Source organism: Haliotis cracherodii, unplaced genomic scaffold (assembly GCF_022045235.1).
Source record: "Haliotis cracherodii isolate W230 unplaced genomic scaffold, xgHalCrac1.p SCAF_8, whole genome shotgun sequence".
Taxonomy (NCBI): Eukaryota; Metazoa; Mollusca; class Gastropoda; order Lepetellida; family Haliotidae; genus Haliotis; species Haliotis cracherodii.
The window spans coordinates 54,544,201-54,569,411 of NW_027266341.1; the positions used below are offsets into that span (position 1 = coordinate 54,544,201).

Sequence of the window (25,211 nt, forward strand, 5' to 3'; positions counted from 1 at the left end):
AAGTTGGGATCAGGAGTAATTTGGGGGATATTGACAATTTTATATGCAATATCCTCAAAAATATTCATGATTCTAACTTTGTTTGTTCAGTATATATACTGATATGTTGAAGTGTGTATGTCTGACATGGCGATATATTTATAGCATCATGGCTGGTCAGGAGTGTCATGTCTGTTCATATCATCATACTTAAGTGTATATAATGGAGTTTTTCTGTTTATGCTAATTATTACCCAAGTACAGTGAAATTGCTGGAAATCTAATCACAACTTTAGCTGCAGGAAACATATATAAGGAGAAAGGCTGTTTAATTCATAAAATAGTGAAGAGTTTACAATTTTAGATTTATATTTGAAAAAAACATGTGCCCCTACTAACAACTTAGATAACTCAACAGCTTTTATGTGAAATGAAGGTATAGACTGTTATGTGAATTAGGGTACAGTGCTGTGTAGTTTAATGTTTAATCTTTTTACCATTTTTTGCACATGTGTTTGTTTAAATGTTACTGAATGAGAGTTTTGTGGACTTGCGGATACTTGACAAGGAAGTTCAACATGCCCTGTTTCTGATTGGTGAAAGAAGAATCTTATCTCTCCTGAGAAGAAGGATATAGACAGTGTGTTTATTTGTGTATGTAGTGTATTTGTATGAAAAACGTGGTCGAGTCCTATGAAGTTCCTGGAAATGTAACTGTGTTTATAAGTACTCATTGTTTGACACACTTGTAAGTGTTGGTATTTCTTTGGTATTGGAGACAGCAAAGCCAGTGTGGCAGGTGATGATTTACTGTTCTGAGGTTGTGACCTTTTATGTCAGCTTCAGAATATAGGACACGCGTGGACCGGGCATCCTCATTCCAGGGCTTTATGGCCAGGTACGCAGGGAGTATTCTGGTGCGTGATGTAAGCTTGCTTTGGCACATTCTGGAAACATAAATTGTAGGTTGTATATTTCCACAGTTGTGATTATAATGATGTGTGATGATGATGATGATGATGATGATGATGATGATATGTAAATAATAATTACAACAACAATAATAATTATACTACTACTACTACTACTACTACTACTACTACTACTATGTAAATAATAATAATATGTAAATAATGATAATAATAATAGGACATTCATCTTGTGTATAATTCCACACCACTCAGGGGCATGCTCAAAGTGCTATTATTTCCAAATTAAGCTACATTATAACTTGTCATTTCCTTCTTCATGATTATGTTTGTTTTACATACCGGTAAGTAAGTCAACATTGCGAGAATTAAATCAGACAAAAGGATAGTCTGATATCTGGACTAATTAGCCTGCCCAAATGAAATAAAGGGTTATTTATGTCAAGGATATGTATGGTAATGTTTCAAATAGATATGTTCAAAAGAAATGGAAATCTGATAAAATTGTTAATGTAATTATGAAAGTGATATTATTTAATTGTGAGGAAAACACATAGAATGATTCTGTTGGAGGGGAGATTGAGGGATATATCTGCCATTTTCTGCTACATCACCATGGGCTGTATTTTGAGGAGGGAGAGACTTGTACAACCTTCGGATTGCTGATCACTTAACTGTTGATATTGCATGCTGCATTCATTCCAGTTCTGAAGGTGGTAGTTGGGTAGCCTAGCGGTTAAAGCGTTCACTTGTCATGCTGAAAACCCAGGTTCGATTCCCTTCATGGGCACAATGTGTGAAGCCCATTTCTGGTGTCCCCCGCTGGAATATTGCTGAAAGTTGCGTAAAACCATGCTCATTCACTCCAGTTCTGAAATTAGTGTTTTTTTGATTGTCACTCATATTATTCTTTTATTTATTTCTATAGTTTTACAATATACAGATTAATTTCTACCTCTGTGTCACCCTGTAGGTGTATGTCTGTCCTACATGGTCGGCCTACTCAAGTATTGCTAAGTGGCGGGAGTCAGCCCTGTCTAGAACTTTCCTCAACTGTTGATAAAGGATGGAATTTATCCTTTTGTGATATTACACATCCTTGTTTATTCAGATAACTTTTACGATTCTGGTTTGCTTTCTCTATTCATTTGTTGATTGTGTAAACATGAGTGTGAAGCATGGCTGATTATATTACGCTGTCATTGTGTGTTTTGGGCACTTGGGGGGCGATGTGTGACGGGTCCATCTTGACTCACCCCTGTGATTGATGGGGGTCGAATATATGCATGGTAATAGTCATATATCTCTGGGGGATACAGGGAGATGGAGGGGGTGGGGAGGGGTGGGTGTGGCTGTGGCTGTGCCATGTGCTTCTCCTTTTTGAGATTTCCACATATATCATTATACTTAATTATTCAAATTCAAACTTTTTAGGCATTTTCCAACAGCGTTTTCCAAGATTATTTTTCAGATCGGGGTCGGACAAATACACTTGTCTCACAACAAATGCTTCTAAAAATTCATCTTGCTGTGAAATCAATATCAGTTTCCTTATACTCTTTGTCTTTAACAGAATGAAAGATATCTAGGTGGAAAGATTTATGTTTTGAAGTTGAAACCTTTCTGTGAGACCAGTGATTTATCTCTTCGGGATTGATAATCGCTATATTGCTAAAATAATGCCGATGCGACGTTAAATTTTAACTCACTCACTCTTAGGGTTTGAAGATACAGATGATTCACAGGATGCCAATCTTTTCAGGGACAACCTGTTTTTATTATTTTTATAATCTACTTATTATGATTTACAGTAATTATTGCCTCAGAGTCTTGTGCAATCTACCTCATGACAGCTTGTAAGACTTGTTCAGTCAGACATGCTTTCTGAATAAGGAGAATAGTTTAATTGCTCTACGTTTAAATGAGGAGGATCGCAGTAAAGACTCTTTGACAGCAGGAAGGAGATAAGAGGCGATAGATAGATTACAGCACAACAATAAACATGATTGACAGGTGCCAGTCATTGTTGTAAATGTTAGATGATGTGTGCAGTCACCTGCAGGAACACCAAGCTGTACTTTACTGTTGTGAGGAGAACCGCATTAGACGTTCTGTTTCACTTGTTTGCACAAATGTTTTGCATGGACACGAGAACAAGGAAAAGTATTCATAAAACCTTCCATGTTTACATGCACTGTATAATTACCTTGATGTGTCAAGGGCTTTGTTGTGATCTGTTATAACAGAGTGTAACTGGATATCACAAGGAATAAAGTACTGATTATAGAAAGGGTAAGGGGCTATGGGTTAAATCCAACTCATGCATTGCTCAGTTTGGACAAGTGGTTCGTTTGGGTAGCCGAGTGGTATTCGCTCATCACGACCAAGGCCTGGGTGCGGAGCTTGTGCTGAAATATTGTCATTATCACTCATCTCCTCTCTGCTTTGTTTCTTTCACTCTCTCTGTCATTCTGTCTCTGTCTCTGTCTCTCTCCTTCTCTCTCCACATGGGTAAAATTTGTGAAGCCCATTTTCTGATATCCCCCACTGTGTAATTGCAGGAATATTGCTGAAAGTGGCGTAAAACTATACTCACTCGATTGCTCACTCTGAGTGTCTGTGAATGTGTGTATTTGTGTCTCTCTGTGCGTCTCTCTCTGTCTCAGTGTATGTGTCTGTCAGTGTGTGTGTGTGTCTCTTGCTCTCGAGCTCTTTGTGTTTCACTGTCCCTCTATGTGTCTCTCTCACTCTGTCCCTGTGTGTGTGTGTGTGTGTGTGTGTGTGTGCGCGTGTGCGTGCCTGTGTGTGTGCCTCTCTGTCTCTCACATTCTGTCTCAGTGTCCCTCGGTGTGTGTCTCTTTCCTCCCCTCCTCTCACCCTCCTGTCTGTCCCTCTGTGTCTCTGTGCGTGCGTGCGTGCGTGCATGTGCCTCTCTGTCTCGCTCTCTCTGTCTCAATGTCCCTCTGTGTGTGTCTCTCCTCCCCCTCCTGTCTGTCTGTGTCTCTGTTTGTGCGTACGTTCGTGCGTGCGTGCGTGCGTGCGTGTGCCTCTCTGTCTCGCTCTCTCTGTCTCAATGTCCCTCTGTGTGTGTCTCTCCCCCCCCTCCTCTCCTCCCCCTCCTGTCTGTCCCATACACTGGATTAACAAGGAAGGAGTGTTCCCTGCCTGGCTGTCTCTGTCCCGCCTGCAGGCTACACACACACATAGCACCTTCAGCCTGTACCTGGCTGTGATGTCATGTTGCACAGTATTACCTCAGTGTTGCCTCTCTGTGGCACTCACCTGCATTGTTACGGGCACCAAAATATACCCTCTCTCAGTCAGATTAACCTTCGCGCTGGCTCAGTTCATTGACTTCAACCCTCGTCTTAGCAGACATCCTGCCTTCTGTCATTGTTACTTCTGTCCCATCATGTATATACAAGGTGTTTTTTGAGAAGTTCATGTACTGGCCTTTAGTGTGTATGTACTTGGCTTTGAGTGTGTATGTAATGTTTTTTAACTCATAATAGTTTATTTGATAAATGATGTTTCTCGATGTTGTGGTCACACAATATTTCCAGACATTTATATAAGCTTTGTTACTTTAAGATGAACTGGAATAATTTTGATGAACTTTATTTTGTATTTCTAGCGTTGTGGTTTGTATGTCAAGAGTGAGTGAGTGAGTATGGTTTTACGCCATTCTTAGCAATATTCCAGCAATATCAAATCGGGGAACACCAGAAATGGGCTTCATTGTATGTCAAGAAGAAAGAATAAAAAAGCGTGTGATCCTGACAATAATACACTCAAGCACTTTGCGACCTCATGTTTTATTTTTTCACGAAGAGATGCTTTTGAGGTCTTTCTTTGAAATGAATAATTCAAGGTTGACAAGGAGCCAATTAAAGAGCAAACACAACCAACGACATACATGTTGAGATGTCATTGTTACAAAACTTGATTGATGCATGCGGTGAACAAATTACTCGGAGATGCACGTTGACAATGGAATAGTTCATGTTGAGAGAGGTTTAATTGACTGATTGTTTTGAGGAAAATAAGACATGGTTAGAAGAATAGTGATATCCCCCAAAAATATTTATGTATTCAGAAATGTAATTGTTGTCAATTGTTTCAAATCACTGATAGAATATATCGTTTTTGCATAATTTTTAGTTTCTTGTGCAGTCACATTTCTTCACTTGTCTACTCTACTTGTGCAATGGGGAGACAACTCTTACACCTTCACTCTGTCTATTTGCGGGATAGATTTGCCAGTTAGTAGCTGGTGACATATCTCATCAGGAAACAGATCCTGTTGAATTGGATAATGGTTGTTGGTGTAACAGTGTGTACATTACCCCGTGTTTATTCCTGCTCTATTGTGGTGGTGTAACTCTATGAGGAGACTATAAACACCGTAACACCCAGGAATGTTGGTGGTGTTATGTCACCTGAAGCATGTGTTGATTACACATGCAATACATTGTCCTGTCTCTCTGGTTCAGCTACAGTGGACATACCAGATGTATCGCATATCTTTGAGATTTATTTCTCAAGGTTTCGACTATCTATGAGTAGAATACTGGTACAGATTGTGAATAACATTTAGCCATATCAGTTTCATCTGTTATGTTAACATTTCTTTATGTTGCGTATTGTCCCAAAATGTAATCCATTTAAGTCACGAGCATATTCTTTGTGACAATATTTTATTGTTATTCATTTATTGGGGACTGCTAATCCATTACAGGATATGGTTATTGGTGTGTGAAGTTATTCATAAATTAATGATGCACAACCAACACTCCTCGATGTAAGCGTCACTCCAAATGACCATCCCTAAATGCTTATATAGAGTCTGAAAAATTAGATTTAACTGAAACCTATGTTAAAAAGAACGTCGTTTTTGTTCCCTAGATTTAAATTATGATATATTGCTGAGAGAGTGAGTTGGGTTTGATACCACTTTGACTATTGATCAGAACATCTCCAGGTCCTTATTAGTCATAATTTGCATCATAATGTGACTAATAGTGACATTAGTCCGTTTATCATCAAAATTACTTGAATATCATCAATATTTAAGCAGTAAAATGCCCTCATTGGTATTTATAATGGCCTTAGATATTCTCAATAATAAGAAACCGTATACTGTTTATTTGTTTGATATTGTTTTCTTTTGTGGCCTTACTCTCCCAAAACACATCCTTGTGTCGTGCCTCTCTGACCACTGCAACGAATTCTCATTTGTCTGACCCAACCATTCTGTCAACTGGAACACCTGCTGGTTGATTTGCTGATAACGTTCACCTGGCTACTAATTATTGATGCACTGAGGACCCAGCACAGGTAGCGTCAGCCACAACCAGGATTAACAGTGCAGTGCTACATTCAGTAAAACAGGCGTGTTTGTTCTATATATAGCCCTCTCTGGGTCAGTCCACTCGGCAGGTATTTTTCTTGTTCGTTCGCTAACATACCTTTCCGATTACGTTGGAACTCCATAATGTTTAATCACATATTACAGGTAAGAACATTTTTGTCGTGCTTACCTAGCACATCAACAAAGAGATTATCGACTGTTAGTACCTGCCTTTGTTGACGAGTATTGATACTGAAGTAACAGCGTCGTCCCAGGTGGGTTGAATGAGACTGAGGTCTGAGTGACATTTCAACATAAAATCCCTATGGTAGGAGTAGGTGGTTGTTGGACTGACAAGTACTGAGTTTAGGGGTGGATTGAGTCAGTGGGGGATTTACACCCACCCACAGGAATATTTACCATGTGACTGTCATGTCTGCTCCTTGGATTATTCTTCGGGGACTGATTGTTTCTTCCTATCTTACCTGTGATACACCTTGTTGAGCTCTCAGATCCAGGTGAGATGAGTTCCGCTATTGTTTTTAATCGTGATAGTTCCAAGTCTGTGAGACGTACCTCGTTTCTTGATTGTCAGTTATCAGGTATGTGTTGCGTTACGACTCGGGAAAGGGTTTCACATTGCGATCCCTTATCTAAGGAAGTTATTGACTTTCGAATGTTTCAATTTATTATCTGTTCATTTTCCTTTTATTTAGAATTTGATATGAAATGGTTGTGTTTGATGTGATGTTGTTTTATACCTTGGTGATACAGAGTGTCAGTTTCTGATAGCAACAGGTGCTTGATGATGAAATACGATCATAATGGAATTGTTCTCAGTGTTGCTAGGGATCCTGTTACCTTACTGTATAATTCTACTGTTTGGACCATTGTGCCTGGATTGAACCCATGTTGGACAGAAGTACAAATGACATTTTAAGATGTTTTTATCTGACAAACACAATTAATATTTCAAGAACTTTGTATTGGAATTGTGTTGTATTTTTTAAATCTCAGTTCCTTGACTGTTGAGAAATAGTCTACCTTGAATTTGGGGAATGAGTTGAAATGGCCTATTGGGGTTTAGAATAACAATATTGCCCTCAGAAAGACCCATTTATGAGAAAGTTCTCCTTTCCAACTGATTTCAGATACCAGTATTATCAAATGTGGGTTACTAGATAGTTGTAATCCTGCGAAGATCCGGGTTAGAATTGTTCTTGGGAAACCCATGCTTGTTGAAAGAGAAAGTCCCATATGGAATCGGGTGGCCAGGCTCGCTGAATTGGTGGATGTTGTAATGTCACTGAATCCTGTTAAGTAGATCGATGCTCATGTCAGTCACTGAATTGTCTGGTCCAGTTTCAATTATCTACAGACTATTGCAAATTGGAATATTTATGAGTATGGCATTAACCAACCAAACCAACAAAAGTTGTGATCCAAAGATATTTTAAGGACAGACAAGAATATATTTTGGCCAGGAAACATGATGAACAGTGTGAAGTTTGATTCCAAATTCAATAAGTGCTGTCACATATATGCTGACATACAGGCAACACAGGAAAAATTGAAAACACAGTACATTTATCCTTTACTTAGATCTTCAAATGTATTGCTTGAGATTTTCATGTACAAAGAAAACATTGAAGACTAAATCAGTATGTGTCAAGTTGAATAAATGTTCAACAACAGACAAATGAAGATGTTTCTTTGGCTGAGACACCCAAACACTTTTTCATGAAAATTGATCATTATCAAGTTAACTGTCTGAAATATGTTCTCACGCTTTTTATCACAACCAATCTGTCCCCACCTCGTGGCAGTGTATTCATCTTTCGTGGCGTGGTATTCATCACTGTACGCATCTATGTGTGCGATATGACATCCTAAACTGTGGGTATTGTTGGACTGATATTGTGCCACAAGTGATAAGGGTGGTCCGTTAGCCTGACAATAGAAGCAACTAGATCCATAATAGTAATGACTTATCTAAACTATGTGGTCACTAGATAGCATCGGTGACTAGCCATGTCCACTTGGTTGATATAACGTATATCTGTGTAATACGATCCGTGTTTTATGCAGGTGTAAGGAGGAGATATGAGCTCATTGATCTCAATCATATCTCACTGCCTGGGATATGCGGAGAATTTGAGCTAAGATACATGGTGTTACCTCTCATAGGAATTATAAAGACCTGCCTTGCTCTAAGGCTGTACTGAAAGAAAACTCCATGGATGTGTAGTAATTCTATCCTCCAAATAAGCAAGTCTAAAGATGTTGACAGGATTCATAGGGACAACATGTTCTTATTATTTATATAATCTAGAAATTATGATTTAAACTAATAGTTATTGCCTTAGAGACTTGTGCAAGTCTAGAATAAGAATGTCCATCTACCGTCATACATCCATAGGAGGTATCATACCTTGTCGGGGGTCAAAATTCACTCATTCTTGTGCGGTTAGTGCGGTCCTAGTAGTTAAAACATACGCTCGTCACACCGAAGACCCAGGTTCGATTCCTGACATGGGTGCAATGTGTGAAGCCCATTTCTGGTGTCCCCTGCCGTAATATTGCTGGAATATTGCTAAAAGCGACATAAAAACATACTCACTCAGACACTCATTAGCTCTGTCACTAGTTCTTGCCACAAAACCTGACTACTGATGTGGGTCTGTCTAATTGTGTGCCAGTTTAGGGTATATTTTTTTTACTGTCGTGTCACTTGTACCCCATTCTTTCCGCAAGACCTAACAACTTAGGAGTGTAGGTCACAATGTGTGAACTGGCTGATTGTGTGCCAATTTACCCCCTGCCTCGTGTTTTTGCTCATGCTTTCACCCACTGGTTTGCCTGGTCCAGACCCTATATTAACATCCTGCAATGATATAGCCGGAATATGTTTCCTGTGGTGCGAAACATATACCCACTTACCATATATACTGGGCCCCGTTCCACAAAGCCATATTAGCACTAACTCCCATACTTTAACATAGGCTTACGATGATCGTAGGGCTAAGATTGCTTTGTGGAACGGGGCCCTGGTCAATAAAGGTCAAGGGATGACTGATTAACTATGAAAGAATCAGCGGTCCTTAACTTTTTTGAGTAGTATACATGTACTGCTGAGTAGAAGAAACATAACTGTCATTTTAATTTAACATACAACACTGCAGGAGATCCTTCTCATGTGTAACATTGCTGCACAGGGGACACATGTATGGCCTTGAAACCAGAGAAGTTTATGTTAAACAATTTGAATGATGCTGGCAAGGGACAAGGGCTATCTCTCACTTGTATTTATAGAAACCAAGACAATCTCTAACCCCTTATGTGTGCTGGCTCAGCAGGAATAATCTGGAACCAAAGTATCTTATACCAATATATCACCAAATGAGGTTTTTCTAAATCACTGATTATGATGAAGCCGTTCCATAAAGTTGAGAAACTGATCCATACGTGTGGTCTATGAGCATCCGATTTGCCTGAGGTATTTTGAAGATATCTGTGACTTAGTTGAAGGTAGCTACCGGGTTATGTAGTCAGTGACATGACAAAGCTGTATCACTACAAGTTTGTGACCTCCGAGTAGGTTGGTGTCCTACAGGAGACATGTAATTAATGATGTCTCATTGGCTGAATGTTTGTGTAGGAGATATGCTGGTTCAGTCTTTGTTCCCTGTTCTTGCTGGTGCAGCTAGGCTACAGTTACATGGCTTGTAGTTAGGAAAATAGTAGCATATTTAGCTTTGAACGGCATTCTGGTTGCGTGATGAAAATGAGGTATTTATTAATGTATTCTTGAAATACATATATGCTCAGATAATTAAAGTATATATATTTATTTACCTGACAGTCGCATTACTAACATTTTAGATTATAAGAAATGTCTTATCTACAAAATTCATTCAAGTTTTTTATACATATAATTTGTTTCCTTTCAGTGTGGCAAAGTCCACAAACAGAAGAGAGGAGAAAAGGACTTCCCATGATCCTCCCTGGCAACGACCTCCAGACAAAGGTCAAAATCAAGGTTACCAAGGGAACCAAGGTCAACAAGATCCCCAGAACCAGGGACGAAGACGTTACTCAGAGGCAGAGCAAAGAGATGCTGTGTCTCATGGAGTATCACGCAGCAGACAGCTGGTATCAGCAAAATCTACTCCAAGTCTGAACCAAGACTTACCGCAGAACATTCCTTATTCCGGTAGTACTCAGAAGCCGTCCATTTCTCCTGCCAAGTCCAGTCCAAATATCAGTGAAGATATTGGTCAGGATAATCGTTATGGTAACCCCATACGGCCAAAACGGCTTGACGTGAGGGGATCAGGAAGTGTCCATCACCCACCATCACCAAACAGTGCCTGGAGTATGTACAACAAGGAGAGTGGTCCCAAATACCAGAAGCCAAGACCAAACATGTACACCAATGATGAAACATATTCAGATACAAGGAAAAGTGATAAGTACAGCCGCAGGTCAGCCCCACACCATTTAGGACGGTACAGGGCAGATTATGAGAATATTTCTGCTTTTGGGATTGAACCTTTGGGCAGTGAAAAAATATCTGAGATAGAAGATGATGAAGCCGATATGGATGCTCCAATAATTCCCCCCAGACCAAAACATGAACTTATGGACTCACCTGGGCACTCACCTGGCCACCCACCTGTCCCACCTGTGAGGGATCCTTCCAGTCTGCAATATGGGCGTTATAACCAAGCTCATGAAAAGTACCCATCCTGGCCTGTGACAAAGCCTAATGAAGTTGGCGAGACAGGCCAGCCGATCACAGCACGGGCTCAGTCCTGGACGGACCATACAAACACTAAGAAGGAGGTTCACCCGGGAGCCAAACCCAGGTATATCCACCACTCTAACTTGAGACCTGTGTTTGAAAAAAGTCCACAATCTGATAGGAAGGGTGAGGATGGCAAATCAGCCCGGAATCAGAGTGACCCCGGATTTAAAACAGAGTTTGTGTATGACAAATACGGAAGGGTAGTGCAAAAGAATTATGAAAACATTGGTAAGAACAAATTTGAGGACTTGTTCAACTCTGAGCCTGGGTATCCTCCTCCAAGGTTTGATTCAGATGGACACAACTTAGGTGATAAAGAATACAGTGTTCCATCCCCTCCTGAACGGGATATTCCGGGTGTGGACCAGAGTGAACTTAGTGATAAACTGGCTTCCTCACAAGCATCTGTCTCAGCCTACCCAGCGCCTGTGTTTTCTAGTCAGTATGAGAAAGAGGCCAAGGCTCATAGGTTAGGCCATCAGGATTCGAGCTCCATGCACAGTCCTGTTGAGGACACTCGTGCACCCTTAAGTGTGAGACCAATCAGTGATAATAAAAGTGCTAAGGAAAAAACATTAGTAGACTCAAGTACAAGTCCGCTTCAGAGCCCCCAAGATAAGAAAAATCCGCCCAAATTTGGTGTTCCTAGTGATCAGCCATCTGCTCAGATTCAGCAGTCAAAGGCTTACATTGTGAAACAGACTCCATATTACAACACAAGCACACAGACGGATGTGTCCTCCTATGCAATCAAAACTTCTATCCGAAGTGCTGATCCCAAACAGTGCAATGCTGAGGTGCAGGTGACTGAAGAGGGTGCGCGAACATCCATGTCCCTGCCAGATGGTCAGAAAGGGTTCGAGGAGAAATCCTCCCAGGCTCGACGGTCCTCACAGAAACATGATGTAGATCTGTCCAAGGACAAATCAGCCTCGGGTGGAGACAGTGGTAAAGGAATGGGTTATGGGTATGAAGGCAGCAGTTCTAAATTTGAAGGATTTGAAAATATTAAGGCAAAATATGCAGCAGATTATTTACCAGAAGAGCAAAGTAATACAGAGAGTAAGAAAAGTATAGTGATGCCACATTACTCCGAATATGATCCCAGCACTCAGTCCATGCTTCGTAGTCTGGCTAAGGAGTACTATGGAGGTAGAATTCCACATCAACAAGAAAAAAGATTGTCGTCTGCCTCTTCTCAGGATGCAAGTCATCACACAGGGATGAGAGAGGCAGAGTCATACACTAGTGTTGTTATACACCCTTCAGAAAATTCAGCTCCTTTTGGGAGAGATGACTTTGGCTCCAAGTCTAGTCTGTCCGATTCTCGTGGTGATGTGTCTTCTGTGGGAGATTCTGTGAGCAGCAAGAGTAACATGCCTCGGGGCAGATACAGCCTTGACCCATCTATGATGTCCAATAGGTCTCGTGGCCCTTTGCCCCGTCAGAGCTCAGCTTCAACTGTGACACATCAAAGAGAAAAGAGTGCATCTTATGCAGAGAATTTGTTTAGTGTTCAGCGAAAGTCTCAAGATTCCCAATCCTCTATCAACAGTCGGAGATCAGCATCATGTCGTAGCTCTGATTCCTCTACCCCTTCTCAACCAAAGAGTTCCACAGACACTCGCACTTCTGGCAGCACCCAGTATGAGGATTCCCCCCCAGCACCCATTCAGAGGGACCACGACTCACGGCTAGACTCTTACGATTCTGTGTTCACTGGGGATGAGAGATCCCCAATGCCTAGGGAAGGGGATGTTCACACTCGTGTGAGCAGTTCAGATGCTAAGTCCGGCACAGCAAGTGTAGGCCGTCAACCATCAATGAAGAAAGCATATGGCATTTATGATGAAACAGAAGGAACATTACGAGCGGGACGTCCTGATGGTAAAAATGGTATGCATAGTGCAACAGATTATGTGCAAATGAACCATCCTAATAATCGTGGTTCCAGATCAGATCCAAAGCCCTTGGACCAGATTCAGGAAGAGGCAGATAATTCTGCTTCTCGGCAACGAATGTCTGGTGGTCCTCCTGACTCTACTGTGTATGATTCCAAATATCCCCGCTCCTCGGACTGGCGTGCCACCAGAGATAAGTGGAAAGAGGAGACCAAAAGGTCAAGCCTCAAAAGAATGTCCTCAGACCAACTCAACCAACTGAGGGACAGAAATGACCAGGGTTCTTTCAGTGAGGGGGACAAAGTGGTAGCTGATGATGATGAGAAGGGCTCCTTCAAAGACAGTGACAAAGGATCCTATAGGGACTCAACTAGTTCCTTAGCTTCTGGTAAAGACAGAGGTGCGTATAGGGATGGTGATAGAAATTCCTACAAGGAAGGGGATAGGAATTCTTACAGAAACAGTGATAGAAACTCTTTCAAGGATGATAGAGGATCATATAAAGATGATGATTCTTACCAGGATGACAGGAACTCCTATCCAGCTGCTGAGAGGCCTGACAGACCGAGGGCCTCATCCATTGATGACAACCCTGCAGACTCTGTTCGCCATTCTCAGTCAGTCCCTGATGAGACTGGGGGGAAGGGGGAGGACCTTAAGAAGCGGCAACAGCAAGCTGTGCGGACCTTCATGGAGATGAAAACTGGGAAGAAAAGTTCTTCAGGAAGTCTTGGCTCAGAAGACACACAGGGTGCTGACTCAAGTGGGTCGAACATGTACGAATACATCCCAGGAACGTCCCCCACTGAATCTGTCACTGATCTCATCAACAAGGCTTCAGAGAATCTGAATGCTTCCAAGGCCCATCGGGCCGACAGTATTAAGCGGTCATCGTCCCGCAGCAGCAGTGACTACATCGACATGGCGAGACAGCAGCGCAAGGAGACGGAGTGGAGCAGACTCCGGTCACGGGGATCCTTCAACTACAGCCCCGACATGAACCGCTCCAACCGCAGCTCCATGTGCTCCGATCACCAGTACGAGGATATCAGTGTGTTCTCTCCATCAACACCCCGCAACTCCTACCCTGGGAGTATTCGTGAAAGTGAAGAGTTTCCGCCTAAGGATGGTGTGAGAGAGGTAAGGATATCCATCAAATGACTTAGTCTCACTAGTCTGTAGCATACTTGAAAGACATGGCCCTAGTTCACAATTCTGTCTCAGCAATATGGCTGCAATGTATGTTATGTTCAAGTATTTGAGATGGGATATTGGTAGTGCTAAGATCACTGTTTGGAGTAGGGTCAAGGGCACTGTCCCACAAAGCGATCTTGGTGTAACAGCTATTACAAGATTATGAACATGCATACTTTGTGCATGGTTTGAAAACACTACATGGATAACAAGGAAGCTCATAAATTTTAAATAACAAATGTTCCTGAAAAAGTATTTTATTAATCAATTTGCTGTTTGAGAGGGAAACATCAGATTGATTGGAAAATCGCTTTTGTTAGCGGCTCATTTGTTTGATGAGAGTGAGTAAGCTGGGTTTAACGCAGCTTTTAACAGTATTCCAGTTATATCACGGCGTGTCAGCTTAATGTGGGAGGAAAGCCCGAAATGGTGCAAGTCTCAGACGTTTTCCACTTTGGTGAAACCCATGAGCATGGGTATGGTGCTGACAAACCTAGAAACATAATCTGGCGAACCGGGATTCGAACCCACAATCATAGGTTTCTGTCGTGCCCAAGGGACGCAACTCTGTACAGTGAATCGCGGCGCCTTAGAAGACAGGGCCACCCGTGCCCTCTGTTTGATGAGAAAAAGGAGGGATATAATATTACTACTGGGTATATATTTCAATTTGCATGATCCTCATTTTTTCCCTGCAGTTGAGAAGGTAGTTGTGTTGAACTTTGATCACCTGGAGTTAGGTAGTGCAGTAACAAGGAAGTAGGCAGTTCAACTGAGAGTACCGGTAGTAACTTTCAGTGCAATAGTACAGCTGTGATAGATTGAACAAAGTGAACAAGTTCATTGATAGAAGGGGGATGGCTCAGCATACAAGGGAAATTATTCCCTTATAGCTGGGTCTTGTAGAAGACACATAGTGTTGCTAGGGTTGAAGCATTTGCTTGTCAATGCAAGGCCCTGGTTCAATTCCCATGTGGGTTCAATGTGTGAACCTATAATTTTAGTCCTCCTCCCACTCACATTGATGAATTTAGCTCTATCAGCAATGAAGTACTGTACTCACTCATCCTGAAACTATTGTCAATGCTATCTTTCTCCATAGTAAAGTCTTCTTGGTGGCAAATATACCATATTCAACGTAATAAGCGTCCAAGGCGATATTTGCGAATATATTGGCTAGTGAACACTCCCAATTACAATCCCTCCCGATTGATCAATGTACACAAGACTTATTTATTCGTGTATAATACACACTCGTGTGTAATATGCACCCTTAATTATGGGCAATTAAATTCTAGGTAATATATCTGTCGTGTATAATACACACAGACTATTCTTTGGTATCATTTCAGGATGTTAGCATAAACCACGAAATTTATGATCTGTTAAAATTATATTCTAATAAGAGCCCCCTATTTCTTATTTTGAGAGTGGCATGGGTGCTTATTACATTGAATATGGTAGATATTTTTTCAAGATTTATGTTAATTTGAGGATCATGCCTTTTCAATCATCTGCTCACATCATGGGAACGGGTTTATATCAAGCTTTGATAGGCATTTAGTAGTTGGAAGAACATGAATATGTGACACTTTTGTGATAACTTCTTTGTTCTTTGTGACGCCATTTTATGGCTACTTCTTGCTACTTTGGAGTTATCCATAAAAAAGTGTTGTTTTTTCAGGTTATTTAAAGCTATGACTAAGAAACCATATATTACTACCTAGTTGTCTGTTGTAATAGTTTATTATCATTCGACATGAAAATATCACTCTATGACCTTCTTTACTGACAGTATAATTCAAATTGTATGTAAGCATTTGGAATGTTCACTGTGATATAATGAGGGCATTTCTATCCGGTGACATCATTATGAAGTGTCAAGCAGACACAGCATGCACTCTACCAACAGATTGAGTCTTGTTGTGGAAGTTATCTCCCTTTGTTCTCCAGCCTGGGATTTCCCCAGCCTCCATTTCAGTCACTCACAGCCACTTCCCTGCATCACCCAAAGCAAATATCTCCCAGTTCATACTTATGACTTGTAATTTTTCTTTCATGATATATTGATTTAAAAATATACTACCTACGGCATTTTGACTTTTTAGAAGTTAAACAAAAACTGGTATGATAACTATCAACTATGTTAAATGGTGGCTTTGATCTAGGAACTGGTGCCAGTTTTCTGTCTACATGCAGTTAGTGAATAGTGTTAACAGTGATTTTGTCCATGTGTATAATAAGGGTATTAAAGTTTGAATGACCTTAAAATATTTGCTATTACTGCCAATTAGACTGAACATAGACTCCCAACAAAGACTTCTAGCTATGACCCAGCTCAAAAATATGATCTTTGTTAATTATACTTTGTTGAAATGTAACTTCCTGTTTGAATGTTAGTGCAGGAAATCAAGTCAAAGAATGTAGTTTTCTTAATAGAATACGATTTGAGGAGAAGTGCCTGTGCACGAGATCCAGAACGCTGAGTAAGAAAACCCAGATAGACAAACAACCTACAGGACCAGTTTCTGATCTTAACCTTTTGAGTAATTAAACACAAACAGAAGAGATGATTGCATGACAAAGAAAGAAAACAGACCTAGATCTCTGTTCGCGTTTTGTTGGCTGGCCACCCATCCTATATTTTCACATTCTTTATTCCGAGTTCTGTACATGACGTGCTGACATCACCACCCTCCCTGAGCATTGTTGCATGGAGTTCACTCTCAGTCACGTGCAATTTCTATCTCCATTGTTTAGCTGTAACGAGATTCAGACTATAACAGTATCTAATAGTGGTAGGCACCATTGTTTAATTACTGTACTGGTAATAGCCTTGCTCCAAGGCTGTACTGAAAGATAAGTCCATGGATGTGTAGTAATTCTATCCTCCTGATAGGCAAGTCTAGATATGTGGACAGGACTCCAGTCTCTTATAGGGACAACTTGTTTTTATGTACATAATCTAGAACTTATGATTTAAACTTATAATTATTGCCTTGTGTAAGTCTATACCGATATAAAGGATTTCAGGTAAAATAATATCAGAAAATTGAATGTTTATTTTATCAATGCAAGTGAGTTTGGTTTACCTGCTTTTATCAATATTATACGAAAATCAAAATTGAGGACACGAAGTATAGGATTCTCGTATTGTCCGCTGTGATATTGCTGGAATATTGCTAAAAGCTGCAAAAAACTATACTCACTCACCCTGAATCACTGTGCAGAGTTGTATCCCTTTGTTATCCAAGAAACCTATGAGGGTTGGTTTGAATCCCATATTTTTCATGGTTTGTCTGCACCATAACTGTGCTTATGGTGTCCACAAATTGGTATTGACCTGCATTACTTTGGGCTTCCTCCCACATCAAGCTTATCAAAAATGCTGTTCGAAGCTGCATGAAACCTCCAACTCACTTAATCAGACAAAAATGGGGGAGGGAAGTAGCTCTGTGCACCAGTCTGTGAAGGCCTCAAATGGATAAAAAAAATTCATAAAAATATTTAGATTTTTACACTTACAACAAGAAGAAATGGAAATGCTTTACATATTTGATATAACACATGAAATTTGATACCGTATGTTATTCAACTGCACAACAGCAGTGTGGTGATAATCTCTTCAAATGTCAACACACACGTATGAACAGCTTAATTAGTGTTAACAATATGGCCACTCGCTTGATATCATAAGCACAAGAACAAACAAGTCCTCAGTGCAACAAGATCTTGCTCAGGCGCAGCTGTGGATCATGTAGGAATGGTGGATTGTTCTCCATGTGTGGTGTCTGTCGGTAAAGGGTACTGCAGATATGTACCCAACGTACCTTTCTTTGTGCTGAAATGTACCCTATTACAATCACTAAATGTACCGAGCTCGACAGTGTTTGCTTGACACAAGTGGATGCATTTCATAATACAGTTTTGTGGAAGAGATGTGTCCAGATAGCCTTGCTCAAAGGATGTATTGAAAGAAAAGTCCATGGATGTGTAGTAAGTCTGTCCTCCTAAGCAAGTCTACATACGTGGACAACACTAAGGACTCAAGTCTCTTATAGGTACAACTTGTTCTTATTATTTACATAATCTAGAACTTGTGATTCAAACTAATAATTATTGCCTTAGAGACTTGTGCAAGTCTAATGTCCAGACTTAGGGCTCTACAGTTCCAAGCTAGGGTACGTTTGTGTATCCTATTGGGATAGGGTACATTTTGGTACACAGACAGGAACATATTTGTAGTACCCTAATTGAAAACAATCCCTTCACCATCATTTCATATAATATTTATGTGCCATCCAGTTGTCTGCTGATATTATATTATCAGTTAATTATTTTATATATTGACATTCTGCCATTGTGTTTCAGAAGAGAGATCCAGGGTTGACACAAAGGTAAGCAACAATATTTCAGGATCTGTGAGTGACATTTTGAATTTGGATATGTAACTACTAATGACAAGATAGTATAGATGGTCATTCATAAGATTGCAACGTACAATGCTGTAATAAAGATGTTGATTATTACTCCCTTGACAACAGTGCTAGAATCTACATCAAAACATGTCAGCAGTTATAATAAACAAGTTGATCACCAACACTGTCTTGTCATTAGTAACTGTATTTTATTAAAGAAATTGATAAATGATTACATCTCACTGAAGGTAAGGCAAGTAGTGATTACAAATAATATTCTAGGACAACCAATTTGCAAATGTACTTCTTAAATTTTAAAAGGGACAATGAGATATTTCATTCTATTTAAGGAAAGACTTCTGCCTGTATCCCCCTTCAAAAGTTGTATTTGTATTCATTGCTGCTCAATTCTTTTCAATTATACCCCTGACCGACCGAAAACTTTGTCTGTGTGATTTCTCTTAAACTATTCAGTGGATTTATCTCAAACTTAGTACATATTATCTGTGTCATATGAAGGGGTGCAGTCAAAAAAAATATTGTTTTTATTAATTTTCCATTTTTTAATGAATTTTTCAAGCCCTTACCCTATCCATTATTTAATTTGAAACTACTGACACACTAGGCGGGTCGGGGGTATTAGTCAGCCACGCTCACTTTTGCCCTTGTTATATATATTTTTTAGGGGGATATGGGCGGAAGTGTTGCCCTTTTTAAGTATACACTTGACATTATAAGAATCAGTTTTGTGTATCATGGAATCCCCATCAAAAGTGGAGAAGTATATATTATATTGATAGAAATTGTGTGAGGGTATATGTAAATGTGAATACACTTGTACAATATTGAAAGTAAACTACTGTGTGAGCGTATAAAATTGAAGGTAAGGACAATTTTGAACAGTATTTTGTTTTATGTGTTATTTTCAGAGCTTTTTCTACTTTTTGTGTTTATTTGGCTATTGATTTCCACACATGATAAAACACAACCAAAACATTAATGCAAATTCAGTCTTGTTGCGGTCATAAATGACAAGAACACATTTTCTCGTTTGATATATATCTTGAATCTTTGATGCTGTGAGAGGTGTGTGATGATTGAAAGAAAACACAGCTTGGCTTGTAATTGATATTTCCGGTTTTGTCACAAGCAAATATAGACATGTAAATGACAATCACCTGAATTTGTTGAACAATGGTGTTAATTACTATAACAACATACCTGGGCCTTACATCAGAGCTGATGGAGCAATTAGTGTATACACAATAGGTAATTGATGAGTATCTACCTGTATGTCCAGGTAATTGGTGTACATGACACTCACCAAGCAGGTACAGGTAGCACACTATATGGGATTAACTTAATCCTGTTCTTAATCTCCCAGGTACACAAAGAATATATTATGATGACCTTGTTTCTGCATAAAAACACAAGGCTGAATTTGTGATCAGTGCATTTTTCTGATGGAAAGATCAAAAGTGTTAAGACATAACAGGTAATAAATAAATTATTACACTCACAGGTGTGTCATACTGATCTTACTAAACTCACATATGTAAGAATTAATGTATTATCCTCTTGCATGGGAAATACAAGACATTTTACACTCATTTCATAAAATCAGTATGACACACATGCCAATATGCTCATATAATATTTAAGATCAACAGCATAGTTCATAGGACTGTATATAGATCTACACCTATAAATATAAATGTTAATATTTTCAAAACATTATCCTTCCATCACTTGTCTCCAAACTAAACAGTAATATTTTTCGTTAAATCAATTGTTGCATAATCGCTTCGGTATAGATCCTTATACCGTTGTCAAGCAAGTCTTGCTTGACCATGGTATAAGGATCTATAGCGAAATGTTGCCTTTACAGTATTAAAGAAGTTGTTATACATAAATTGTGTCTATTTTGTCACCCGTCAACTTCTAAGTAATGCCTATCAAACAAATCAGGAAATTAATCAAAATATTTATAATATACATAATACATTTATTTTACTCTGAGCATATATAGGTAAATGAAAGTCAGTCATGTGTGTAAGGTCATCTGTTTGGGTGAATGAGCATCATCTTGTACAGTTTCCTATGTGTGTACAGTTATGTCAATTATAACTTGCTTAGGATGATATCATAATGATCCCGGCTGTCCTGGATTGATCCCCTCACAATGACATGTGGCTGTGTTTACTTTCCCCCATCCCACAATGCCCTGACACCAGTGAATCACAAAGGTGGCGAGTGTCCTGATTGGCTGGCTGCAGTGGGCCAGCGATAGCGGCTGAGTGTGTGTCGGAAACCACACTGACAGACCCTGGCTTGTGTATAGTGCTGTAATGGGCAGCGGCCACTGAGGTGATAGAGAAGGATTAACAAGAAGGATTATACAGTTTGAGCGGAGCTGGATACATACATGTAAACGGTCAAGATGGCATATGGAGGGTCGGCCAGGATATATTTACGAGATCAGGGGACCATGACTTATAATGGAGTCCACAGCTCGTGGAGGTAGGTAGAACTATATTGGATTACCTATATAGGTAGAAGTCAATTCGTGGTATTCGTGACAGTCATATTATCCTGTTTGGATTGAGATCTCAGACTTTGTGTTGGTTGTTGTTGATTGTTGGACGGTTTTCTGATGCTTTGTACCAGGGAAACAGCTGTAGAGAGGCAGGGTGGTATGCTGCAGTAACAGATGGCTTACAGGTAGGAGATCACATATCCAGGACTGCACGAGTCTGTATCGGTTGTCCAGTGGCAGTTTCATTTCTCTACAAAGTTCCATTCATGACTTCATGGTTCCAAGTTTTGTGCTCAGTGTAAGTTAAGAACTTCGAAAAGTTGTAAAAGTTGGGTGAAAAGTTAAATATCACTTACAGATCTGATAAACTTGGATGAGAACCTGGGTCTTCAATTTGTACCGATCATTTTGAAGAAGGTAATAGTGTCAGTTTCATTTATTATCAAAGTTACATCAACAATCACTTTGGTGCCTTGTTATCATTGTTATATAAGAAGTAAAAAAATGTTGAAAAGACATTCACTTGTTTCAGTTTATTAGTCTGTAATAGCAATTAGCTTGCCTCAATATGATCCAGCTGCGTAATCTATGATGTTTCTATCTGTAGTTGTCTGTTATAAGTACAATTGAAAGTCCCATGTACAAAGTGTATTCCTCCTGTACTGAATGTGTGACACATATCATGCAAATAGGGGCACAGAGACATAGGACCCTTGTTGTAATCTCATGGACATTCTTATGTCATGTAGGTGGAAGATTTATTGACGGTCTTAAACTTCAAAAGATAGCTTGCTACATTTCTTCTCCAATCTCAAGATCTGAAGTCACAGTTATCGGGAACAGTTGGATGAATAACCAGAAGTTTATAAAGCAGCAATATAGGGTGATGACAAGTGAATAATGTGTAATTAGAGTTTGGCTGTGTATTTCTCAACACAGATCCAAGTGTTATCAGGTTTCCTATGTAACTCTCCAGGCTAGGTGTAGCCCTTGGGCAAATGTAACCTACCTACGAGATGTTTTATGTTTGGGTATCCACCATGTTCCTGTTTCTACATTCCATTCAAAGTAGGCTAAGCCAGATGCTTTCAGGGAATTTTTTGTAAGCTATACTTTATTTGTTACATTTTGATTTGTACAGACAGTGGTTTTCTCTGAAACATGATTTGATGTAACACTAGCTATTGCTAAACATGCTGAGCTAAGTGATAATGAAGTCACGTGTAGTTATTTGTTGTGTGGAAAATATCCTGAAAGGGCTATTGTTGATGTTCAGCCAAGTGAGATGCAGCAAACTGCAGATGGGTTGTCTTGACAGTTGAATACTGGATTTTATCACAATAGTAAACATGTTTGTACCGAAAGGCTGTGCAATTGTCTCTGTTTATGCAACAATGATTTCCTTGTGGCAATTCTTTCTTTGCAGGATCTATTGATTAAGCTTTGGCAAATACTTTTTTCAGAGATTGATATTAATGGCTGCATTAGAAACAGATGTGGGGAGAAAGAAAAGCACAACTTTCTGTTAGTTTAATGATTTGTTCAATGAATGACAAATCAGAGATGTGTTTAAAAAGGGCAAAGTTTAACAAAATGCTTGCATCAGATGTTGATGGGCATGTTTGAAAGAAAACTTTTGTTTGGGTGAGAACACCATGTTGCCAGATTACATAATTATGGGTCATTTTGTTGTTTTCAAGAATCATGAACCGCCCTGAGGGACTACACATTATGATGCACGTCTAGATCCTGTAGCAATTGTGTAGAAAACAGCTGTAGTAGGTGCTCAATAGTTGTTTGATCACCACATAACATTAAGCTTTCAAAAAGTGGTTTATTCTGAACAATTGATTTGCCTGTGCATGTGTTTGTGATAGCCATCATCGGTTGGCCAGGATACACTCACCTTTTCGCAAGATGGTATCATCAGTATTTGATAGTGATTCATAAACACAAGCTTACAATATTGATGAAATCGTTCAATGGACTCTTTATTATGATTAAGGAAGTGGTTTTGTCTCTTTATTCCCTTGGTTACTACTTCTTGCGTACCCTCTTAGGAATACCAGTGCCTCTTCCTGGTTTAGGGGCATCAATGAGATGGGGATCAGGTGCATTTAGATGTGACCACCAACTCGGTCTATTCTTCTGTATAAAATCATTGCCAGATTATAACTTCATAGAAGTTTCAACACATACCAACCTAGTGGCCAAGTGCTGCTCTATGATGTAGTTTTCCTTGAAAAGTTGAAAGTTCTTGGCCACTCAACTCACTGATGGGTTTGTTACCAGAGGACACCTAAAATTGTTTCCATGAAACTGGTAACGTAGCAACCTGGTAGCAAAGTCAGGTACCAATTGCTGTTTGGATTTTTAAAATTCAAATTTTCTTAATGGAAAATATTTAGACCAAGACTCGACTGATGATGAGATTCTTTACAAAGCAGGACTGTAAAGACATTAACTACTTCTTTTACTGAAACTTTCCACGCCTTAGGTGTTGGTCTGTCATATAGACCCTGACACAGATATATCCAATACAGCCGACACAAGTCTATTATAGTTGGCAAGTCTAGATTACTGCAGTTTCTGGAAATGTAGAAAGTCTCTGGGCTCCTTTTTATTATATGCTCACAAAGTCAATCACTGGATTGTCTGGTCCTGACTCGATTATTTATAGACTGCTGTCATATAGCTGGAATATTGCTGAGGTCAGTGTTAAACAAGAAACCAAACCAATATTTTATTAAGATAATTCAAAAATCTTTTTTTTTTCAGTAAAATATTTTTGTTTTAGGGTATAGATGTTAGTCTTATTAGGTGGGGTCTTTTGCTGACGTGACTTTTTGTTGATGTTTTCACTTTAGTCATTTCCATTGAACCAAGTCAATTATATGGGTTCGGTTCATTTTTAAAAGCAGGATATACTGCAAGGCAAAAACACTAGCTATTCACTCACTCACTCACCAGAGAGAGCCCTTGATTGAATCTATTAGTATCAGTGTATGAAGACAATACAGGAATTAAATGACTGCAATTAATACCACTGAAAAAGGCAAAAACAACAGAAAGTGTTAGTGAAAATGCTTCCTTTAAAAACGGGGTAATTACCGGAAAAAAATTGGTTAATTACACACCTCAACACTGTACAAGGCTATTGTTACTGTCAACAAGCTGGAGTCACAGAAGCTTGCAGTAACAACAGTGTCACAAACACGACGAGGGTGCGTGCACTGCAGATGGAGTTGATGTTGACACTGGGGTGGGACAGCGGGCATGTGGTGAACCACTGACTCTGGGCTCTCGCCTGGTTCCACAGGCTCAGCACACATCTCACCCCTCTGACACCGCTGATCATGTGTGGAGACAGTGTTAGTTCACACAACATTACACTAGCTCAACAAGGGATACTTTATTAAATGCTTAAAGTTTAAACAAAAGGATATGTTTGTAAAAAGCGTGAAATTGTGAAGTTAACTGGTTTTGGTGGAGGGTAATACCATGGAAATATTTATGTAAATGATATGCTTTTGCACATTTCTAGATATTTCAACTCTGCTGTTGATAAGGAGGTATGACAGGAGCCCTTATGAGCCAACAGGTTCTGCTTATAGATCAACTAGGCAAGATCATTCCGAAATTGTCCTAAAGTTATTAGATGTGCTTATGTGAATGAGAACTACATTTAACACTAAGTATGTGGCAGTCTAAAATGTGTAGAAAAGGGTTGATTTTACAGATTTTTCTGCAAGCGTTTCTTCTAAGTTAAGCATGAGCAAGCCTTTACCCAAGCTTGTGAGGATAAAAATGTGTGTGATGTGTACAAATATGTGGTAAAAAATAAAAACATTATTGACACTTAGTTTTTCTCTCAATTCCTTTTGCCATATTAATGTACTTGATGATGAGAAAAGAAAGAGAAAAAGCTAGTTGTTAATCATCTGAACATAGCCATTTTCTTTTTTTGAATATTAAAATTTGACATTTCAGTGGTCCAAATAGGACTCTTATCATGCCTCGTCCTTTATAACAAAAATCCAATTTATAAGCGATTAATCATAGAATGCCAAAGTGAATTTTGATAAGACTGTAACTAA

The 25,211-nt window shown here is 39.4% G+C and overlaps 1 protein-coding gene across 4 annotated transcripts in view; it reads left to right on the forward strand.

Moving 5' to 3' along the window:
• LOC139449916 (uncharacterized) overlaps window positions 1–25,211 on the forward strand; it is a 219,076-nt gene that overhangs the window by 134,397 nt on the left and 59,468 nt on the right. For all 4 annotated transcript variants that reach the window (XM_071231523.1, XM_071231524.1, XM_071231525.1 and 1 more), the window contains 2 exons: window positions 10,209–14,106; window positions 18,532–18,557. In XM_071231523.1, coding sequence (XP_071087624.1) covers window positions 10,209–14,106; window positions 18,532–18,557 — 3,924 coding nt within the window. The remainder of the gene's footprint in view (window positions 1–10,208; window positions 14,107–18,531; window positions 18,558–25,211) is intronic.